Raw genomic sequence first — 18,507 nt, 5'->3', positions numbered from 1 at the left:
AATGCAATCATTGGGAATATCACTCCTAGAAAAATCAGTGGACAGTAGACCCAAGTTTAGCACATTCCTGGGTCCTGTCCATTCTATTAATGTCTTCTGGGAAGATACATAATTCAGCAATATTCCCAACCCACTGCTACCTCCCCCAGGGATATGGCATTTTTGTATGTTAATAGTGTGAACTGATTTGGGTGAATCAATGAACCAGGCTAATCATTTGTGCCATTTCAATACCTATGTTTAGGACAGTTTCTTGAAATGCCCAGTAGTGCCCTTCAATTGAGGAATGGTTGAGCAAATTATGGCCTGGAGATGTAAGTAATGACACACATAATGAATTCAGCAAAGCATGAGAAAATTTATATGAATTGATGTAAAATGAATTAAGCAAAGTCACAAAAACAAAATATACAATGACTACAACAGTGTGAGGAAAAAAAAACTGAACTCTCCCCCACAAAATAAATCAAAACCCCCTAAACTGAACTTTGTGTAATTAGTATAATTAAGGTTGACCTTGGAGAAGAGATGTTAAAATGTATCTCTCCGTTCTCTGCAGAGGTGCACCCCACCCCCCACCATGGGCATGAAGCATGGCATTGTCAGACTTTTTTTATATATTGAACTTGTGGTTTTTTTTTCTTCCCCTTCCTTCTTCTTTGTTACCAAGGATGGCTCTCTAAATATGTTGGGGGATGAAGAGACACATTTGGAAAATGAAGATTTAATTTTAAAAAATATTTAAAAAATGTAAACCCTAAAAGTGACACAGGAATGGGAGTTTCTCTGATACTGGGACAGAACTTTTCTGGAACCCACAGAAGGGTAGCTAGCTGGTTCAGTGAATAGAACACTATAGTTGGAGTAGGGATAACCTGAGTTCACATCCTGCCTCTAACAGGGAAGTCTCTTTCATCCTCAGTTTTCTTTTCTGTAAAACAAGGGGACTGGACTTGATGGCTTTTCCTTTAAGGTCATGTCTAGTTCCAAATCTATGATCTTATTAAACCAGTAAGGGACTGGTGTCAGCTACAAGAAAATAATAACAATTCATATTTCCATAATGATTTAAAGTTTATAGAGACTCCCCCCCCCACATCCCTGTGAGCTTAGTAGAGCTCTATAGATAAGGAAGCTGAGGATCAGAAGGATAAATTAATTTTTCAATTTCACCCAAATAGTAAGAAATGAAATCAGGATTCAGCCCAGCCAGGTCTCTAAGTCCTGGCCTGATTCCACTGTAACAAGTTACTTATCCAATTCTTTTCCCCCATGTTATGCCACCCAAAAATATTGAGCTCTCCTGAATTGAAGGGCAATATTGAGAGTGGGGCTGGGAATTAAGAATCAGAGTCTTCTTTCTTTGTGTTATCCCCCCAGAAAAAGGGACAGAAAGTCCAAAGGCTTGGGTCAGAAGAAGGGGAAAAGGCTGGGTGTAGGGAGTATAGGGAAACATTGTCACTGATTGACAGAACATCCTTTAATTGGAGATTGAACATCATCATTACCATCATGATGCCCCTTTGTAGGGGCATTTTTCCCCCTAAGAAGAGACTTAAGAATGTTGGGAGAAGGATCCAGTACACCAAGTGGGCACTCATCATTTCAAGAATGGCACTGTTGTATTCAATTATTTCGATCATGTCTGACTCTTCATGATCATCTGTGGGGATTTCTAGGCAAAAATATACTGGAGTGGTTTGTTATTTCCTTCTCCAGCTTATTTTACAGATGAGGAAATTGAGGCAAACAAGGGCTAAGTGATTTGCCTCAGGTCACACAACTATTAAGTGTCTGAGGCTGGATTTGAACTCAGGAAAATGAGTCTTTCTGACTCCAGGCTAGCACTCTATCCACTGTGCCACCTAACTGCCCATGAATGATAACTGTAGGAAACAAGAAATAAAAGGAATCAAGAGAAACCTGGGGAGACACAGAAACAGATGAGGAATAAAGTAAGTAGAACAAGAAAAACATAAACACAATGACAACAAAAATATTAAATGGAAATGATTTTTTAAATGAAATGAAACATTGTATTATAATGTTTAAATGTCACCCAGAGAAGAGATGAGAAAATGCTTCTCCCTCCTTTCATTAGAGAGGTAGGGAACTCTGAGTGCAAAGTAGTCTGGTAAATTTGATCATTCATTGTGTTAGATGATTTTGCTGAAATGCCTTTGTTTCCTTTTAGCCTTTGGTATAGGGGATGGCTTTCTGACTAGGGGAGGGTGGGATGGATATACTGAGAAAAGGATGCAATATAAAAATACAAGGCAAAAATGAAACTAAGAAAATAAAGATAACCAAAGAAATCAGTCTCTGAGGAACCTTCCACACATACCTCCAATACAGGATGAAGAGTTTAATAGTGTTTGGGCAGTTCCCACTGGTAACAAATGAGGGAGTGCAGAGGCATCGATAACTCCATGGAACAGTAAATGTCTATTTGTTTCTGTGCATCTGTCTGTGTAGATGTCTGTCTCCTGTGTGTCCTCTACATGTATTTGCGTCAATCAGGACTGACAAAATTCTATAAATTCTGTTTGTAATTGGTCTAAAAGCAGAGAAGGGGGAGAGGTGCAGAGAAAAAGCTCTGTTCCTGAGGCATAAGAGAAACCACCAGGCATGGTCCATGAGGAGGTGACCAGAGCCCTCACAGGATGGCCCAGAGAAAGACAGGTCCAAGGCTGAGCAGCAATGCCCCTATCAGGTTCATGCCTCTGATACCATCAGCCGAATTACACAGTTCCTTGGAACAGCAGGTATAACGCACATCCATGACAGATGCAGGGACCTCATCATTGGCTTGTTTCCATAATTTCTCGAAAACATTTACACAGGAACTATTAGAACAGTCCTTGAAATGTAGCTTTTTGTCCTTTGGTCCTGTGGGAAACAGAAGAAGAGAATGGCATTCAAGGCTTAAGCCATGAGGCAGAAATTCCTTCTCCCCCTGCTCCCCTGCATCCTGTTCCAGGCAAAACAGTCTCCTCATCATCTCCTATGCATCACAGGTTCATTGATGGCTCTCCCTCCATTGTTCATGCTACTGCTTTTCTCTCCCAGTCTGAATCTTACAGTCCTCAAGACCCACCTCCTTCAGGAAGACTTTCCTGAATACTCCAACCCACAAAGATGGCTTCATCCCCCAAACTCCCACTATATTCCCTACTTTTACCCATTCATACAACTACCATGCCAGTGGGTTCAAGGCTCTCATCAGCTCTTACTCAGACTGGTTATTGCAGTCAGTAGCCTTCTAAATGACTTCTGTGCCCTCCAGTCTCTCCTCCTGTCCATCAATCTTCCACATTGCTGCCAAATTTATAACCTTAAAGCCTAAGTTTAACCTGTGTTCATGAAGTTCCATCTTGCCTTTCAAATAAAATATAATTTGATTCTATTGAATTCTGAAAGCCCTTTACCATCTGCATCTGGCTCCAGCCTACCTTTGTAAGCTCATGATAACACTTCTCCTCTGTGAACACCAAACTGGCCTATTCACTGTCTCCAGTATATGGCATTCTGTATTCTTTCTCTGTGCCTCTCTCTGCACAAACTGACCCCCATACCTGGATTGAACTCCTCTCTTACCACCAATGGAATCCCTGGCTCCCTTTAGACTCAGTTCAGGTCCCAACTTCTACAGGAGGACCCCACTCCTATATATTACTTTCTACTGACTTTATATAGATATAGACACATATAATTTTCTCTGAACATGTTATTCTGTCCCAATAGAATATAACCTCCTTGAAGGCAGGGACTGTCTTGATTTCTGTCTTTGTATCCTCAGCATGTAGCACAGTGTCTGGTATATTAGTAGGTGCCTAATAAATGCTTGTTGCAGAAATTCTACATAAATATATATATATATATTTCATTTTTTTGCGTTTTTTTGGAGGGCAATTGGGGTTAAGTGACTTACTAAAGGTTACATGGCTAGTTTTTGTGTTAAATGTCTGAGGCCAGATTTGAACTCAGATCTTCCTGACTCAAGAGTCGGTGCTCTATTCACTGCCCTACCTAGCCATCCCCATAAATATACATTTCATGTAGCATTCACTCACAGCTTCATGAATGTAGAGCTGGAAGGAGCCTCAGAGGTCATTCAATCCAACTTCCTCATTTTACAGACGAAGGGGAGGAGAATAATGATTTATATGGCTCCTATCATGTATGTGACAGGCACTGTGCTAAGAGATTTTTGCAAATATTATCTCATTTGTTCCTCACAAAAGTCCTGCAAGGTAGGTGCTATTATTACTGTTTCTTACCCCACCCCACCCCCCATTTTACGGTTGAGGAAATTGAGACAAACAAAGTTAAGCAACTTTCCAAGGATCGTATAGTTAGCAAACATCTGAGGCCAAATTTGAAATCAGGTCCTCCTGATTGCAGGACCATCGCTCAATGATGCAATGGGGATGAAGAAAAAGATGGAAAAACTGAAGCCATTTGCTCAGAGTTGTTACTGCAATTTAACAAACAACACCAGGGGGGCTGGAAGGGACCTGGAACACAGAAGCACAAGGTTCTCCTGTTATTTCCGTGCTACAAGTGGCCTGGAAGCTAGAGGAAAGTCTCAGTTCTAATGGTCAGTCAGTGAAACCTCTGAGAATGGTGAAAGAGGTGACTGAGAGGTCAGTGTGGAGTGAGATAAAACAAAGTGTGGGGTTCACTGAAGGATCTCTGGGAGTCAGGAGGGAAATGCCTTCCCCCTCAGAGAAACAGAGAGGGCGGAAGCAGCCTTGAAAGGTCTTTGTCGAAATCCTAATTCTAGCACTTAGTTACTTTATCAGATTACTTCATCTCTCTGGGTCTCAGTTTCTTCCTCTGTAAAAATTAGGAAAGAAGACAAGGAAGTCATTAAAGTCACTTCTACTTCTACTTCTAAAAAACAAACCCTAATCCTAATGGATGTGAAAAGAGTTTGGAAACATTTAATAGTCAAATTCATGTGAAGGTAGGAGGTCTGTACTCCACAAAGTTCTTCCTCTCTCATACTCTTGATTTCCTCACAGGAAATCTTATAGGTGTGGAATCTGAAGCCCAGGGAAGTTAGGCATTTTGCTCAAAATCACAATCATAGTATGCAGCAAAGGTCACCCCAAAATAGAATCCTAGACTCCTAGGATTGGAAGCCACCTTAGAACACAAAATTACATAGCACCAGGATGGAAAGAGGGCCACAGAAGGAGGCATCAGTTAGGCAAGGCAGTGGTCCAGAGTTAGGAAGAACTGACTTACATCCTGTCTCAGACACTGAGACTTTGGGCAAGTCAATTAACCTCTGTTTACCTCAGTTTCCTCAGTCTCTAAAATGGAGCTAATAAAAGTCCCTACCTCTCAGTTTCCTCATATGTAAAATGATCTGGAGAAGTAAATGGCAAACCACTGCAGTATCTTTGCCAAGAAAACCCCAAATGTGGTCAGAGTCAGATACAATTGAAACATGACTAAACAACCTCTCAGTGGTGTTATGAGGATCAAATAATATTTGCTAAGCACTTTGCAACCTTAAAGTGCCATATAAATGCTTTTTTTAAAATATGTTGCTGTTCAGTTATGTCCAACTCTTCATGATCCCATGGACCATGGCGTGCCAATGCTGTCCATGGGGTATTCTTGGCAAAGATACCAGAATGGTTTATCATTTCCTTCTCCAGTAGAATATAGCAAACAAAGGTTAAGTGACTTGGTCAGGATCACACAGCTACTAAGTGTCTGAGGCCAAATATGAACTCAGATCTTCCTGACTCCAGGTCCAGCTCTCTATCCATTGAGCCACCTGGCTGCCTCCTATACAAATGCTAACTATGATTATTATTACACCAAGTTCGGGGTCTTATTCCCAAGTGTCTGCCAATGAATTTTTGCAGAATTACTAAAAATAATAGCCTAATGTAAGCCCTTCTTCAATCCTCTGTTAGAAATAGCTGTTTCCTCTGCACTGGGGAGCTGTCCAATGGAAGTTCATGTAGGAGAAGCCAGAAGACAAGACTGGTATCATATACTCACACATAAAGATACACAGATATCCACCAGAAGTCAAGCCCTACACATTGCTTTTGACTCTTTGTGAAATGCAAAGTCTCCCCAAAACCTTCTAGAAGATAAATGGTCTACATGAACCTAGACAAGGTCTCTTCATCTGTCCACTGAAATCTAGGATCCACTAATATCAATTCATGCCTTTGACCTGAGAAAAATTGTTATTTTCTAATATATTAATAACAAATCATTAAAATTAGGATTAAAGTTTTTCCTTTCTATTTCCTCATTCAGGGACCAGTCCTTGCAGGTCATTCAGTCAGTCTCTGAGGGACGATTCAAATAGATGACATTACCCAAATCCTCTGGGCACCTGCTCTTCAAATCCTGGATGGGATCACACCCAACTAGAAGACCTTACAAACAGAATCTAATTTAGGTGAATTCTTACCCTTAGTTAGTAAGTCTATGCCCTTCCAGCACCCCTATTGTGGTCCAGGGTAACCCAGTTTATGAAGGAGAAAACCAAGCAGAGTGCTCTGGGTAGAGATGAATTCCTTTGTCCAGATTGCTAGAAGTGGCTGAATGGCATGATCAAGTGACATTCTCAGCAAGAGGAGCTGAAGACTTTTAGCCCAAGTCCTCATTAATGTCTACCCCCTCATTAATTGTTCATCAGAGTTGATTTTCACCTGTCAGTAGCACCTCCTTTTCCAAAGGTACTTAAGTATTCCGGGATCTCCAAAGTTATGTCTTTGTTTACCCAAAGGAACCACTGACCATCACTTCATTGATTATCAGCTAGTCTAATTAATAAATTGAGTATTAATTACCCAGAAATTCTGTATCTCAGGCTTTTCAGTCACCTCTCAGACCTTACCCCTATATCCTAACTCCTCACCTCAGTACCTCTTTCTCTGTTAACTGATTTCTGTTAACTGACCAACCTGGTACATCTGTACCCTCCCTCAGCAGGGAACTGCCAACAGGGCCCTTCTTACTTTTTATCCCAACCAGTTTTTGATGCCTTAGCCTGTGCCCTACAGTTCCATTGATCCATGGTGGGGATATCTCTCTGAATATGGAAGAGAAAGAAAGATAGTACATTAAGAAAGATGTTTGGGCTTACATGAATTCAAGAGATGTAGGGTTGGGTACTGGCCCTCCTGTTCCATTAACGTGTGCACCTTTGAGCAAGACACCTCTCATCTCTGAGCTTCAGTGTCCTCATGTGTGATATGAGAGGGTTGTTTTAGGTGATCTAATCCAACTGGGGCCCTTCCAGCTCTGAAATTCAATATTCTATGTACACTGCCCTCCTCTAAAAAGTGAAGGTGTTGAACTAGTATATTACCAAAGCTCCTTCAACTCTAACACTGTGTAATTCTGTGAATTTCACATACTAATTCATCTGGATGGGGACAGGGAGTGACCCTGTGCTGGTCAAACAATTCTCACTATATGAGGAATGGAGGAGATTCAAGGTTAGAACTAGGCCTTTTTGAATCCCCTCCACTATTGTCCCACCCATCTCAATTGCTCACTGAGCCTGAGGTCTTGATCATTAGCTGGGCCCTAGCAGGACTCACCATCTTTATCTGTAGCTTCAAGACTTGCACAGCGAGTTGCAAATGGTGAGCACTGAACAGACTGGCATTGACTGAATTTTTTTGCCCCTGAACACTGGTAGCAATGGAGACCATGAGCTGTGGGAAGGAAATCCCTTTGGTTAGATGGGCTGAGGAAAGACACCAAGGGCTGCAACAGAAAGACCAAGGTCCGCCACCCTATGCCCTTAATGGCTGAGGTAAAGCTGTGGAGGAAACAGACTCCTTTCCCCATGGCTCAGACCTCAAGGGTAAGAGTTCTGGGAAGGGGGAGATCTTCCCATAGCAGTCCTGGCATTCTCCCCTACCACCTCCTACCCATCTCCCACAGAGGTACCATTTACCTGACAGATACAATTTGCCAAACTCACAACCACAGCCCCTTGAGCCCAAAAACATAGAAACTATCCCTCCCCCAATACTAAGGCTCTCCCTCTTCGCAGTTACAGAGTCCCCTCCCCACCACTACCAAAAGACCCAAGGTCTGACCTGGTTGTACACAAAGCAGGGTGCTCAGCAGGACAGGGAGAAGGACCCACATGGTTCTTGGCATTCTCAGCCTAAGGGAAAAACTAGACAAAGTATTCTTATTCAAGAGTATTCAATATCATTAAATTTCTACCCTAACACCTAGGGCTGCCTCAAACTCTGGGCTCTCTCCCTTCCCCTCTTCCAACTGATCTTTGGATGTATGTCAGTGTTTGCATTCCTCTATACCAACAATCACTTATGATGCCTGTATCCCTCTTAATTCCACCTCTCATTCCACTTCCCTGTCCTGACACTCTTTCATATCCCTCCATACATGAAGAGTCCCCTCCATCAATCAAACAACTAACAATCAATCAATTAAGCACCTACTACTTCCCAGAAACCTTGCTAGGCTCTGGGGACACAAAGGCAAAACCGAAAACAGTCTCTGCTCTCAAGGATCTTAGAAGCTAGGCAGGGGAAACAGCACGTAGATGAAAGCCTATATAAGAGAAATACAAGGTGATTTGTCAGGAAAAACATGAGGAGTCAGGGGAAACAGAGAAGCCCTCAAATAGCACCTGAGCTGAGCCTTGAGACAAGTAGGGTTTCTGAGAAGGAAAGGTGAAGAGAAAATACATTCCTTGCAGTGGGGCAGCAGGTGCAAAGACATAGTATAGATGGAGTGTTCTGTAAGCAAGAAGGCCCATTTGTGCCACACTGGGCCACAGTGTGCCTGGGAATAGCACTATAAGGCCAGAAAGGTAGATTGGGGTAAGGCGGAAAAGCCTTTAAATGCCAAACAAAGGAATTTGTATTTTATCATGAAGCTAACGGAGAGTCTTAGGAGTTGGCTGAGTAGAAGCATGAGATGGTCAGATTTACATTTTCAGAAATTATTGAAGGAATTTTGTATTGTGTTTTGATGTATTTTGGGGGACAATGCATTTTTGCATCGTATTTTGGTAATTGGATTACTGAGGGGATAGACAAGGCAGGGAGATCAATGGCTACTAGGATGGTCTAGGCAGAGGTAAGAGAGTAAATTTGGGAACCTGAATGGCTGATGTGCCTTCAAAAGAAATAATGCAGTTGAGGAAAAAAAAAGGGTTGGGAGATATATGTGTCTAGTTTATAACATATTGAGTTAAAGAAGTTGACAAGGACATCCAAGTAAATATGAAATGTATTTAAAGTAATCTGAAAGCATGCTGCTGTCTTGCGGAGGAAAGGCACTCCAGCAGAGATCCAGGCTGCTGCTCTGCTTCACTCTCTTTCTCCTTCTATGAGGAGCGGACTGGCACTCCAGCTCCCACCCTGGCTCACCACAACTAAGTGGCCCCAGACCCATCACACTGCCCTCAAGCCATCTCCCAGACAAGCAACCTCTCCATCTCTCCCTCCTCCATTCTCAGGTAGCAGTAATTGACTGGTCTCAGTAATCAAACAACACCATTGCTAAGACGGGCATGTCAATTAATGTCCCAGACACCATATACCTTCCTGTTATGTTCTTGTCCCCAACCCCTTTCTCCAGCCACCATTTCAGTATTTATAGATTTGGTCTCTTCCACATGGAATATAAGCCTCTTATGGGCAGGGACGATCTTCCTTTTTCATGTATCTGTTTTCCCATCATCTATCACAGTGCCTGGCAATCAGCACAGGCATAATAGGTACTTATAAATATTTATAGACCAAACGAAATAGGTGAGGAATGCAAAGCATAAGGAAGCTAAGAAAGACTGTAAAGGTGGGAGGGGGAAGGTTATGGAGAGTTTTAAAAGTCAAACATTAGTAAAAGCTTTCATTCATTCAGTCATGAATGAAGCAGTAGAATTGGATTCTGCTATTCTAAGAAAGGAGGAGGAAACCAGATCCCCTGCTGCCTTTTCTCCTCCTCCCATTTCTAGCACAGCACACATATTTCCCCCCTCTGTTACCCAAACATTTTAGACCCCACCTTCCTCTTGCAGCTGGCTGGCCCTTAAGAATATGAGAGTCAAACTCCCTTCCCATGGTCAAATATCTCTCCCACTGCCTGAAATCCTATCAGGAACACCAAGCTGTGTGAGAGGGTGATGTTGTTGGGGGGTGGGGCAGAGAGAGATGTTCATAACAACTAATGACTCTAAATTGAAAGCCACCTTAGAGATCTCCTAGTCTGGTCCAATCATTTCACAAAGTCCCTGAAGGCCTGAGAGAAGTTAGTTGGCCCAAGATCAACTAATTAATAGTAAATAGTAGAAGGCAGATCCCAACCCAGGACTTTTTTTTTTAATTCCCAAACCAGTACCCTTTCCACTATAGACGTCTCTAGACTCCTGGTTAAAAAAAAAAAAAAATCAAACACTCCCCCTTCCCCCACTACCACCATCATCACCACTACCTAGGGTGAGGATCTAGGAGGAAAAACTAATTTCTGAGTCACTTCTCCCACAAGACAGAAGACACGAGGGGTCATAAGATCTAGAGTTGGAAAGGACCTTAGAAGCCAGCCCGTACCATCCCTTCACTTGCAGACTACGCAACTCGGATCAAAATAGAAGTGACTTGTCAGAGTTTACACAGGTAGTAAGGGACAGAATTCGAAGTCAGGTACCCAGATTTCCAAATATTGAAATCTCTTTCCACTGGGGGCCGTGTGGGAGAATGTAGCCGAGCTTTCCCATTTGGAAGTCCCCCACCCCCTTCACCTCCACCCCACCTTTCTCCTTCCTTTGAGCTCCAGCAGTTCTGGGCCCCCCCTCACCTGCAGGACAGCCTTATCTGACGGAGTTAGTCTTTCTGCGCACGGCTTAGCCCCAGCGCCCGCCTTCCTCCTCTGATGCCCCAGCGCCTGCCTTCCTCCTCTGATGCCACTCTGGCTACGAGCAACTGGTTTTAGCCAAGCTCGGGAGTGGCACTAGCACAGGAGCCCAACTCCGCCTTTCCCCTCCCTGGCACGACTACGTCTGCCTCCTCTCCTTTCTCTTCTTCCCCTCCCCCCAGCACCTCCATCACGGTCCAGTTGAAGGCAGCCGAGTCCAGGGCTCTTCCTCCCCCATTTCTCCCCACTCCTTGGGATCCTGGGCTTCTTGGGCTCCCTGCGCTCCGCAGGTTCTGGTGGAGCCATCTTGACCCGCTTAGTGTACTGGCAGCCTCTGCTAGACAGGAACCGCTGCAGGCAGCCGCGCCAGTCTCGGCTCCAGAACTAGACTAAGTCCCGGGACTCAGCTTGTCCTGGACTAGCCCTGGCCGTAGTCTTAGCCCCAGTCCCAGTCCAAACTCAGAACAAAACCCCTGCCCTTGCTCTGGTCCCAGGCTCAGAGAAAACAGACTCCCTGCTCCTGCCTTAGTCCCAGGCTAGAGGAACAGACCCCCTACTCAGATGTAGACGCAGACTTCAGGCACTAACCCATCCTTAGTCTGACCCAGCCCAGTTTGGCCCCAGCTGGAGAAAGGCAGAAAAAAATGAATAAGGGAGGGGCAAACAAGGGGAAAGGACTCGAAGAAGGTAGTGTCTTTAAACTTTGTGCTGTGAGTTTTGGAGGCGAGAGTTGGAATGTGGGTTGGGAGTGGTGGGTCGAGCACCTGGATAACGGTTGAATTAGCCTGAATTCTGTCTGTCCACTTTGGCCAGGAGAGACAGTGAGTCACCTTGATATTAAGAGTGCTGGGAAGCTGGTGCGGGGGGGGGGGGGGGGGGGGGTAGGGGTGGGGTGGTGTGGATAGGCGCGGAGAGAGGGGGGGAGGGGAAGCTGTTGTTATGAGCAAATACTCTAGCACATCAGAGATGAGGAGAGGGTCCCTGGCTGGGGACTTCAGTATTGAAAGGGAAGAGAGGAGATGGAGGTAGAATTGTCTTCCTCTCTAGGCTGGAGGAATTAGATTTTAGAGTTTGGGGGCTGTTCGATCTGGTACTGGGGAATTCTATACTCATAGCTAATGATTTCTTAGTGTTTTGTTTCTGAGCTAATACAGTCTTTTCCTTGCTTGGAGGTGGGTAGCAGACTAAAAAACACACTATTGAACCCTGGAGGGTGTGGAAATAAGGGAAGAAATGTATGGTATGGTATAACCTGGTATGGTCGAGCTCCATCTGGCTACTCAACCTTATGTGAGACCATGCTTAAGTCACATCCTTCTCTTTCTAGGTCTCAGTTTCTTGAGGTGTTAAAATCAATTCCTCTTACCTCTCTCAATCCAGTGATCCCAGATTCTGGATCAGCACAAGGGAGGGGCTACCTAAAGAACTGTGGAGTGGTCTCAAGAAGTGGTTCATTGGGGACTGAGGAAAAGCTGTCTCAGGCTACCTATACCCCTCCTTGTTCGCTGGCTAGCTGTTTCTTGAAATTACAAGCAACTCAACAAATATTTCTTAAACACCTGCCACGTGCAAGGCACTGTGGTAGCTACTGAGGGCATGAAGCCAAAAGAAACCAACCTTGACCACAGACAGCTTACATTCTTTTGGGGGTAATGAGGAGGGGAATACATTTTTATATTGTGTGTATATTATCTTCAGATAAGAAGAATGTTAAAAGATCATAGATCAGGGAAAAGAGAAAGAGAGAGAGAGAGAGATGAAAATTTAGAAAATGTAGCCCAGTAGGACCTTCTTGAGTTTGTGAAGGGTAATAGAATAAAATAAATCTGAAAAGGTAGATGGGAGCCAAACTGCAGTCTTTAAATGCTAACTAAGCTAAGGAGTTTGTATCATACATAGTCAATAGGAAGAAACTGAAAGGTTATTTTGGATTGTTTTTTTTTCTTTTCAGTTCACACAAGTATGTTTTTTTTTAAGGAAGGAATATATGAAGAGTTGAAGTTTTATATAGAGTTCGGCACATTTCTTGCTTCAGCATTTTGCTATTAGATCTGAAGTTTATATAAATTTATAGGAAGTTTGTGTGTGTGTGTGTGTGTGTGTGTGTGTGTGCTTTAATCATGGACCATGTCTCTATTGCCACCCCTATGAAGATAAGAGGCAAAAGAGATGTTTCCTTCAGATAAGAAGAATGTTAAAAGATCATAGATCAGGGAAAAGAATATGGAAATGAGCATAAATAAGTGTAAATTTGAAAGTGAAAATGGAGGTTGAATAGGAGGATAGAAGCAAAGTAGGAAAGGGGAAAAGCTTAGGAAACTGGATAGGCAGATATATAATTAGGTGAGTGAATAGTGGAAAGAGTGAAGGAGACAAAGAAAGTAGAATAGGTTCATAGTAGTGGGAGTGGGGAGTAGAAGAGGGAATTTAGGGGCTAGTGTATATGAACAGTTGATTAGTGACATAACAGGATGCTATAAGCTCTGGAACACTACAAGAAAATACATTGGAATCAAAAGGGGGCAACTAGGTGATACAGTGGATAGAGCACTGGAAAACCTGAGTGCAAATCTGACCTCAGACACTTACTAGCTATGTGTCCTTGGGCAAGTCACTTCTGTTTGCCTCAGCTATCTCATCTATAAATGGGAGGTAGTAGTAGCATCCACTTCACAGAGTTGTTGTGAGAATCAAATGAAATAATTATAAAGCCTTTAGCACAGTGTCTGGTACATAAGCACTATATGATTGTTAGCTATTATTATTATAGAATAGATAGATAAAGATATTTTAAAACCATTCAAAGAAATTGTGCCATCACTGCTGAATTACTAGTTATTCTGAGGGATGGCATAGTTAAATATTTTCTGTTCTACAGTTCAAGGCATGATAGTAAAAAATAAGTAACTCCTTACATAATGAGATTAGGCAATTCGTTATGTTTTCTGGAGAAGAATAAAAACCCACAAGCTTCAAATGGCATACTAGTGTGACAGCATTACCTTTAACATTCTAAAGGCACATTTCAGGTAGTTACAACAATGATTCTGATAAGACCCACTACTTATGGGCCTACACACACACACACACACACACACACACGCACAAACACAGGCTTTTATAGACTCACATCCACACATGTGGTACATGCATGCACACAGTTGTTTAATGGTTTTTTTATTTTGCTTTTTTTTTTTGGAGGGCAACTGGGCTTAAGTGAGTTGTCCAAGGTCACACAGCTAGTTTTTGTGTTAAGTGTCTGAGGCCAGATCTGAACCCAGGTCCTCCTGACTCCAGGGCCAGTGCTCTATTCACTACGCCACCTAGCCACCCCGTTTAATGTTTTTTTTTTTTAAACAATTAGTTACTTTATTTAAAAAAAAATTATAGCACCCTTTCAGCAACATCATCACCCCAGTGCTGATAACTCAGTCCAAACAGAAATGGCAATTTCATCTTAAAAAGATAGGTCCCCTCTGCTCTAATTCACATATGGTCAAAACATAGTTGGGCTGGGTTTGTTAAGGTTTGAATTATCATATAAATGGACAGTGACTCATCTAATCCCTTTGATCTCCTTAGAGAAGCTTATTTGATTTGATTCAAAGTTCTTAAGACTATGTAAAAGAATGCCATCTCACCCAAAGAAATGACAACAGGAAGAGATTCAGAAAAACCTGGGAGGATTTGTACAAATTGATGGAGAATAAAGTGAGAAGAATTGGTAAAACAGTTTATGCACTGATCACAACATTGCAAATAAAAACAATTGAAAAAGACTTTAAAAACTCCAATCAATGCAATAACTAAATATGATGGTAGAAGATTGATGGTGAATCATGCTTCTCACATCCAGGCTGAGAGACAATGGAGTAAAGGTACAGGGTAAGATGTTTATTTTCAGACAAAGACAGAGTATGGATTCATTTTGTTTAACTGTACTTATCTATAATACCTGACCTAGTTCAAATCCAGCCTCAGACACTTGACACATTTACTAGTTATGTGACCTTGGGCAAGTTACTTAATCCCAATTGCCTTGCCTACCCCTCTAAAAAAAATACATAGAAATTAGAATTGGACAGGTGGAAGCTAATGACTCCATGAGACATCAAGAAACTATAAAATAAAGTCAAAAGAATGGGGAAAAAAATAGAAGAAAATGTGAAATATCTCAATGTGAAAACAACTGACCTGGAAAGTAGATTGAGAAGAGATAATTTTAGAATTATTGCACTACCTAAAAGTCATGATCAAAAAAAGAACCTAGATATCCATGAATTATCAAGGAGAAGTGTCCTGATATCCTAGAACCAGAAAGTAAAATAGAAATTGGAAAAAAAATCCACAGAACACCCCTTGAAAGTGATCCCAAAATAAAAATTCCCAGAAATACTATAGCTAAATTCCAGAGTTCCCAAATCAAATAAAAAACACCCTAAGGATCCAGAAAGAAATCATTTAAATGCCATGGAACAACAGTCAGGATCATACAAGATTTAGCAGTTTCCACATTAAAAGAGCAGAGGGCTTAGAATATGATATCCCAGAAGGCAAAGGATCTGGAATTACAAACAAGAACAGTCTACCCTGGGGCAGCTAGGTGGTGCAGTGAATAGAGCACCAGCCCTGGAGTCAGGAGGACCTGAGTTCAAATCTGGGCTCAGACACTTAACACAGAACTAGCCATGTGACCTTGGGCAAGTCACTTAACCTCAATTGTCCTACCTTCCTCCCTCCAAACAGAAAAAAAAAAGAACAGTCTACCCAGCAAAACTGAATGTAATCCTTCAAGGGAAAAAAATGACTTTTAAATGAAATATAGGACTCTCAAGCATTCTTTTTTTTTTGAGGGGCAATTGGGGTTAAGTGACTTGCCCAAGGTCACACAGCTAGTTTTTGTGTTAAGTGTCTGAGGCCGGATTTGAACTCAGGTCCTCCTGACTGCAGGGCTGGTGCTCTATTCACTGCACCACCTAGCTGCCCACTTTCAAGCATTCTTGATGAAAAGACCAGAGCTGAATAGAAAATATGACTTTCATATATAAGACTAAAGAGAAGCATAAAAAGGTAAACAGGAAAGAGAGATCATAAGGGACTCAATAAGGTTTAACTGTTTACCTTTCCATGTAGAAAGATGATATATGTAACTTCTTAAAACTTTATCATTATTAGGACAGTTAGAAAAATTCTACATAAAAAGAAGGTGCAAGAGTGAATTGATTACATTGGGATAATGTAAGAAAATGGATAGGCAAGAAAGAAGGATCCCCTAGAAGAAGAGGAAAGGGAGAGGAAAAGTGGAGGAAATTATCTCACATAAAAGAGACATTCAAGAAAGAGCTTTTATGATGTAAGGGGGAAATGAGAGGGAGGGGACAGGCAACACTTAAACCTTACTTACGTCTAAATTGGTTCAAAGAGGGATATCTATATATACATACTAAGCTGGTAATAGAAATCTATCTTCCCCAATAGGGAAATAGGAGAGGAAGGGAATGGGGAGTGGCAACAAAATGGAGGGAAGATAAAAGAAGGCAGTAGTCAGAAATAAAACAAACTTTGAAGGAAGAATGAGAAAAAGAGAAGGATAAACAGAAGAAAATAGGATGAAGGGAAATGCATAGTTAGTAATTATAACTGTGAATACGAATGAAATGAACTCACCTATAGAACAGAAGCAGATAGCAGAATGGATTAGAAATCAGAATCCAATAATATGTTATTCACAAGAAATACGCCTGAAAGAAATACACACTGCATTAAAATAAGGAACAATGGGATTAGAATGGACATTCAAACATTCTCCACTTTACTTCTGTTTCCATGCCTGGTTTCAACTCTAAGGACAAGATGCCCCTTCCAGAATAAGTTCATCACTTCTAAACTCACCATCATGCCTTCAAACCTAACCCTTGCTTGACCCCACTTCCCTCGGCCTCCTTTCCCCTCTGTTTGGAGGGCTGGAGGGCAGAGTCCTTAACTCCTCCCAATGCCTTCCTTTATAGATGGCAGAACTTGAATTCCCAGATCACCCCATTTTGCATCTGCTACCTTGCCTGGCTTCAGCTCCACAGAACAAGATGCCTCCATACCAGGTACCCTCTAGTGTCCCATTTCATATTTCTCCCTTCTTCCCCCACCCTCCACTCACCTGACTCTTTTTGTGTGTTGTCCTCTCCTTTAGAATGTAAGCTCATCGAGGGCAGGGACTGTCTTTCTTTTTTTAACAGTATCCCCAAAATTTAGTACAGTGCCTGGTACTTCATTGGCACTTAATAAATGTTAATTAGATGGATTGGAAGCATAGGATATCGAATGTTGTTAGAATGAAAGAAGTATTAGAACAAAAAATATTGAAGATTCATATCCTACTTCCTGGATGACCTTGGAAAGAAAGAAATAAACATTTATTAAATACCTACTATGAGCTAAGTGATTTTTATATGTTGTTTGTCTCATTTGACTCTCACAATAATCCTGGGATATAGGTACTATTATTTATCTCCATTTTACAGTTAAGGAAATAGAAGTTAAGTAACTTGCCCAGGGTCATATAGCTAATATGTGTTTGAGGCTAGATTTGAACTCAAGTCTTCCTTGGCTCCAGGTCAAGTGCCTCTAACCACTGAAAGATCTAGATGCCTCCCAAGCAAATGATTTAACCTTTATGACTTAAAAAGTAAATGATCTAATCTTATCCTTTCAATCTTAAAATCCATGATTCTATAATGCTAAGGTCAGAAGTGGGAAATATTTTTAAAAGGCTCCCAAAGTGGGCAATATTGTTTCCTGGGAGCACTGCAATGATCCAAGAGGGACAGTAGTAGCCTCAGGTGCAACTGGGGGGGGGGGGCATCGAATAGACTAAGAAAAGAAGAAAAGAAAATTTTGAAAAATCATTCATACATGTCTCATCTGTTGTGTAACAGAGTAAAAGTTGTAGTGACAACATTGTTTTTCAAATAAACATACAAAATGCAAGTTATTATCGATCAGTGGTCAAGTCTGCCAACAGGCCTTAACAAGCAAGTGGTGGCAGGAAAGCATGTCATGCATTGTTCAGCATGCATAGGCAGGAATATGTATATGTAATGACTTGTTTACAATACCATACTATACAATTACATGATGCAATTTTGCATCATCAAAATTTCAATGCAGGAAAAATCAAATTTACAATAAATTATTAAATTTAAGATGTGGTTTTTTTAAATATCTTATATTCTTTTGAAATGACCCAAATTTCAAAAAAAAACTGTTAAAGGGTTAAAGAAAGTAGATTTCCAGGGGGTACTGAGTAATTTTTTTTAAAGGGGGTGGTAGACCAAAAAAGTCTGGTAACCTCTGCATTAGAACCTAGAATACTTTTTCTGGAAGGAATGGTATAGAAAGTCAGAGAGGGAAAAGATCATAGAAATCATTTTGTCTGGGTCTCTCATTCTATAATTGGGGAAGTTGAAGCCCAGAGACAGGAAGTAGCTTGTGCAAGATGACATAGGAAGTTGGTGGCAGAATTTTATTTGGCCCACTGAATTCTTTGGGGCTGGATAGTTTTGGGGTTTCAACAGGACTCTATTTGAATTTACTTTCTGGGGATATATAATGTTCATAATGAACAAC

The 18,507-nt window shown here is 41.6% G+C and overlaps 1 protein-coding gene across 3 annotated transcripts; it reads right to left on the bottom strand.

Annotated features, from left to right (window-relative positions):
* Positions 1-368: 368 nt before the first annotated feature.
* LOC138155887 (lymphocyte antigen 6H-like) lies at positions 369-16,621 on the bottom strand. 3 transcript variants are annotated; one of them, XM_069081152.1, is made up of 4 exons: positions 16,552-16,621; positions 8,094-8,176; positions 7,587-7,703; positions 369-2,889 (listed from the first exon to the last, which is right to left on the bottom strand). In XM_069081152.1, exons 2-4 carry the CDS (start codon positions 8,155-8,157, stop codon positions 2,657-2,659), a joined length of 414 nt encoding a protein of 137 aa, XP_068937253.1. In that variant the 5' UTR covers positions 8,158-8,176; positions 16,552-16,621; the 3' UTR covers positions 369-2,656. The 3 variants fall into 3 exon arrangements, with proteins under 3 accessions (XP_068937253.1, XP_068937252.1, XP_068937254.1); XM_069081151.1 differs by lacking the exon at positions 16,552-16,621 and adding an exon at positions 10,828-10,996; XM_069081153.1 differs by lacking the exon at positions 16,552-16,621 and adding an exon at positions 10,828-10,996 and having other exon boundaries at positions 8,094-8,164.
* Between the last annotated feature and the right edge of the window lie 1,886 nt (positions 16,622-18,507).

This window comes from Petaurus breviceps, unplaced genomic scaffold, assembly GCF_028583685.1.
Source record: "Petaurus breviceps papuanus isolate PSGF00001 unplaced genomic scaffold, PetGlider_PUasm1.0 98, whole genome shotgun sequence".
NCBI classification, from domain to species: Eukaryota; Metazoa; Chordata; class Mammalia; order Diprotodontia; family Petauridae; genus Petaurus; species Petaurus breviceps.
The sequence above is the reverse complement of the archived record's forward strand: the minus strand, read 5'-3'. Positions and strand labels throughout refer to the sequence as shown.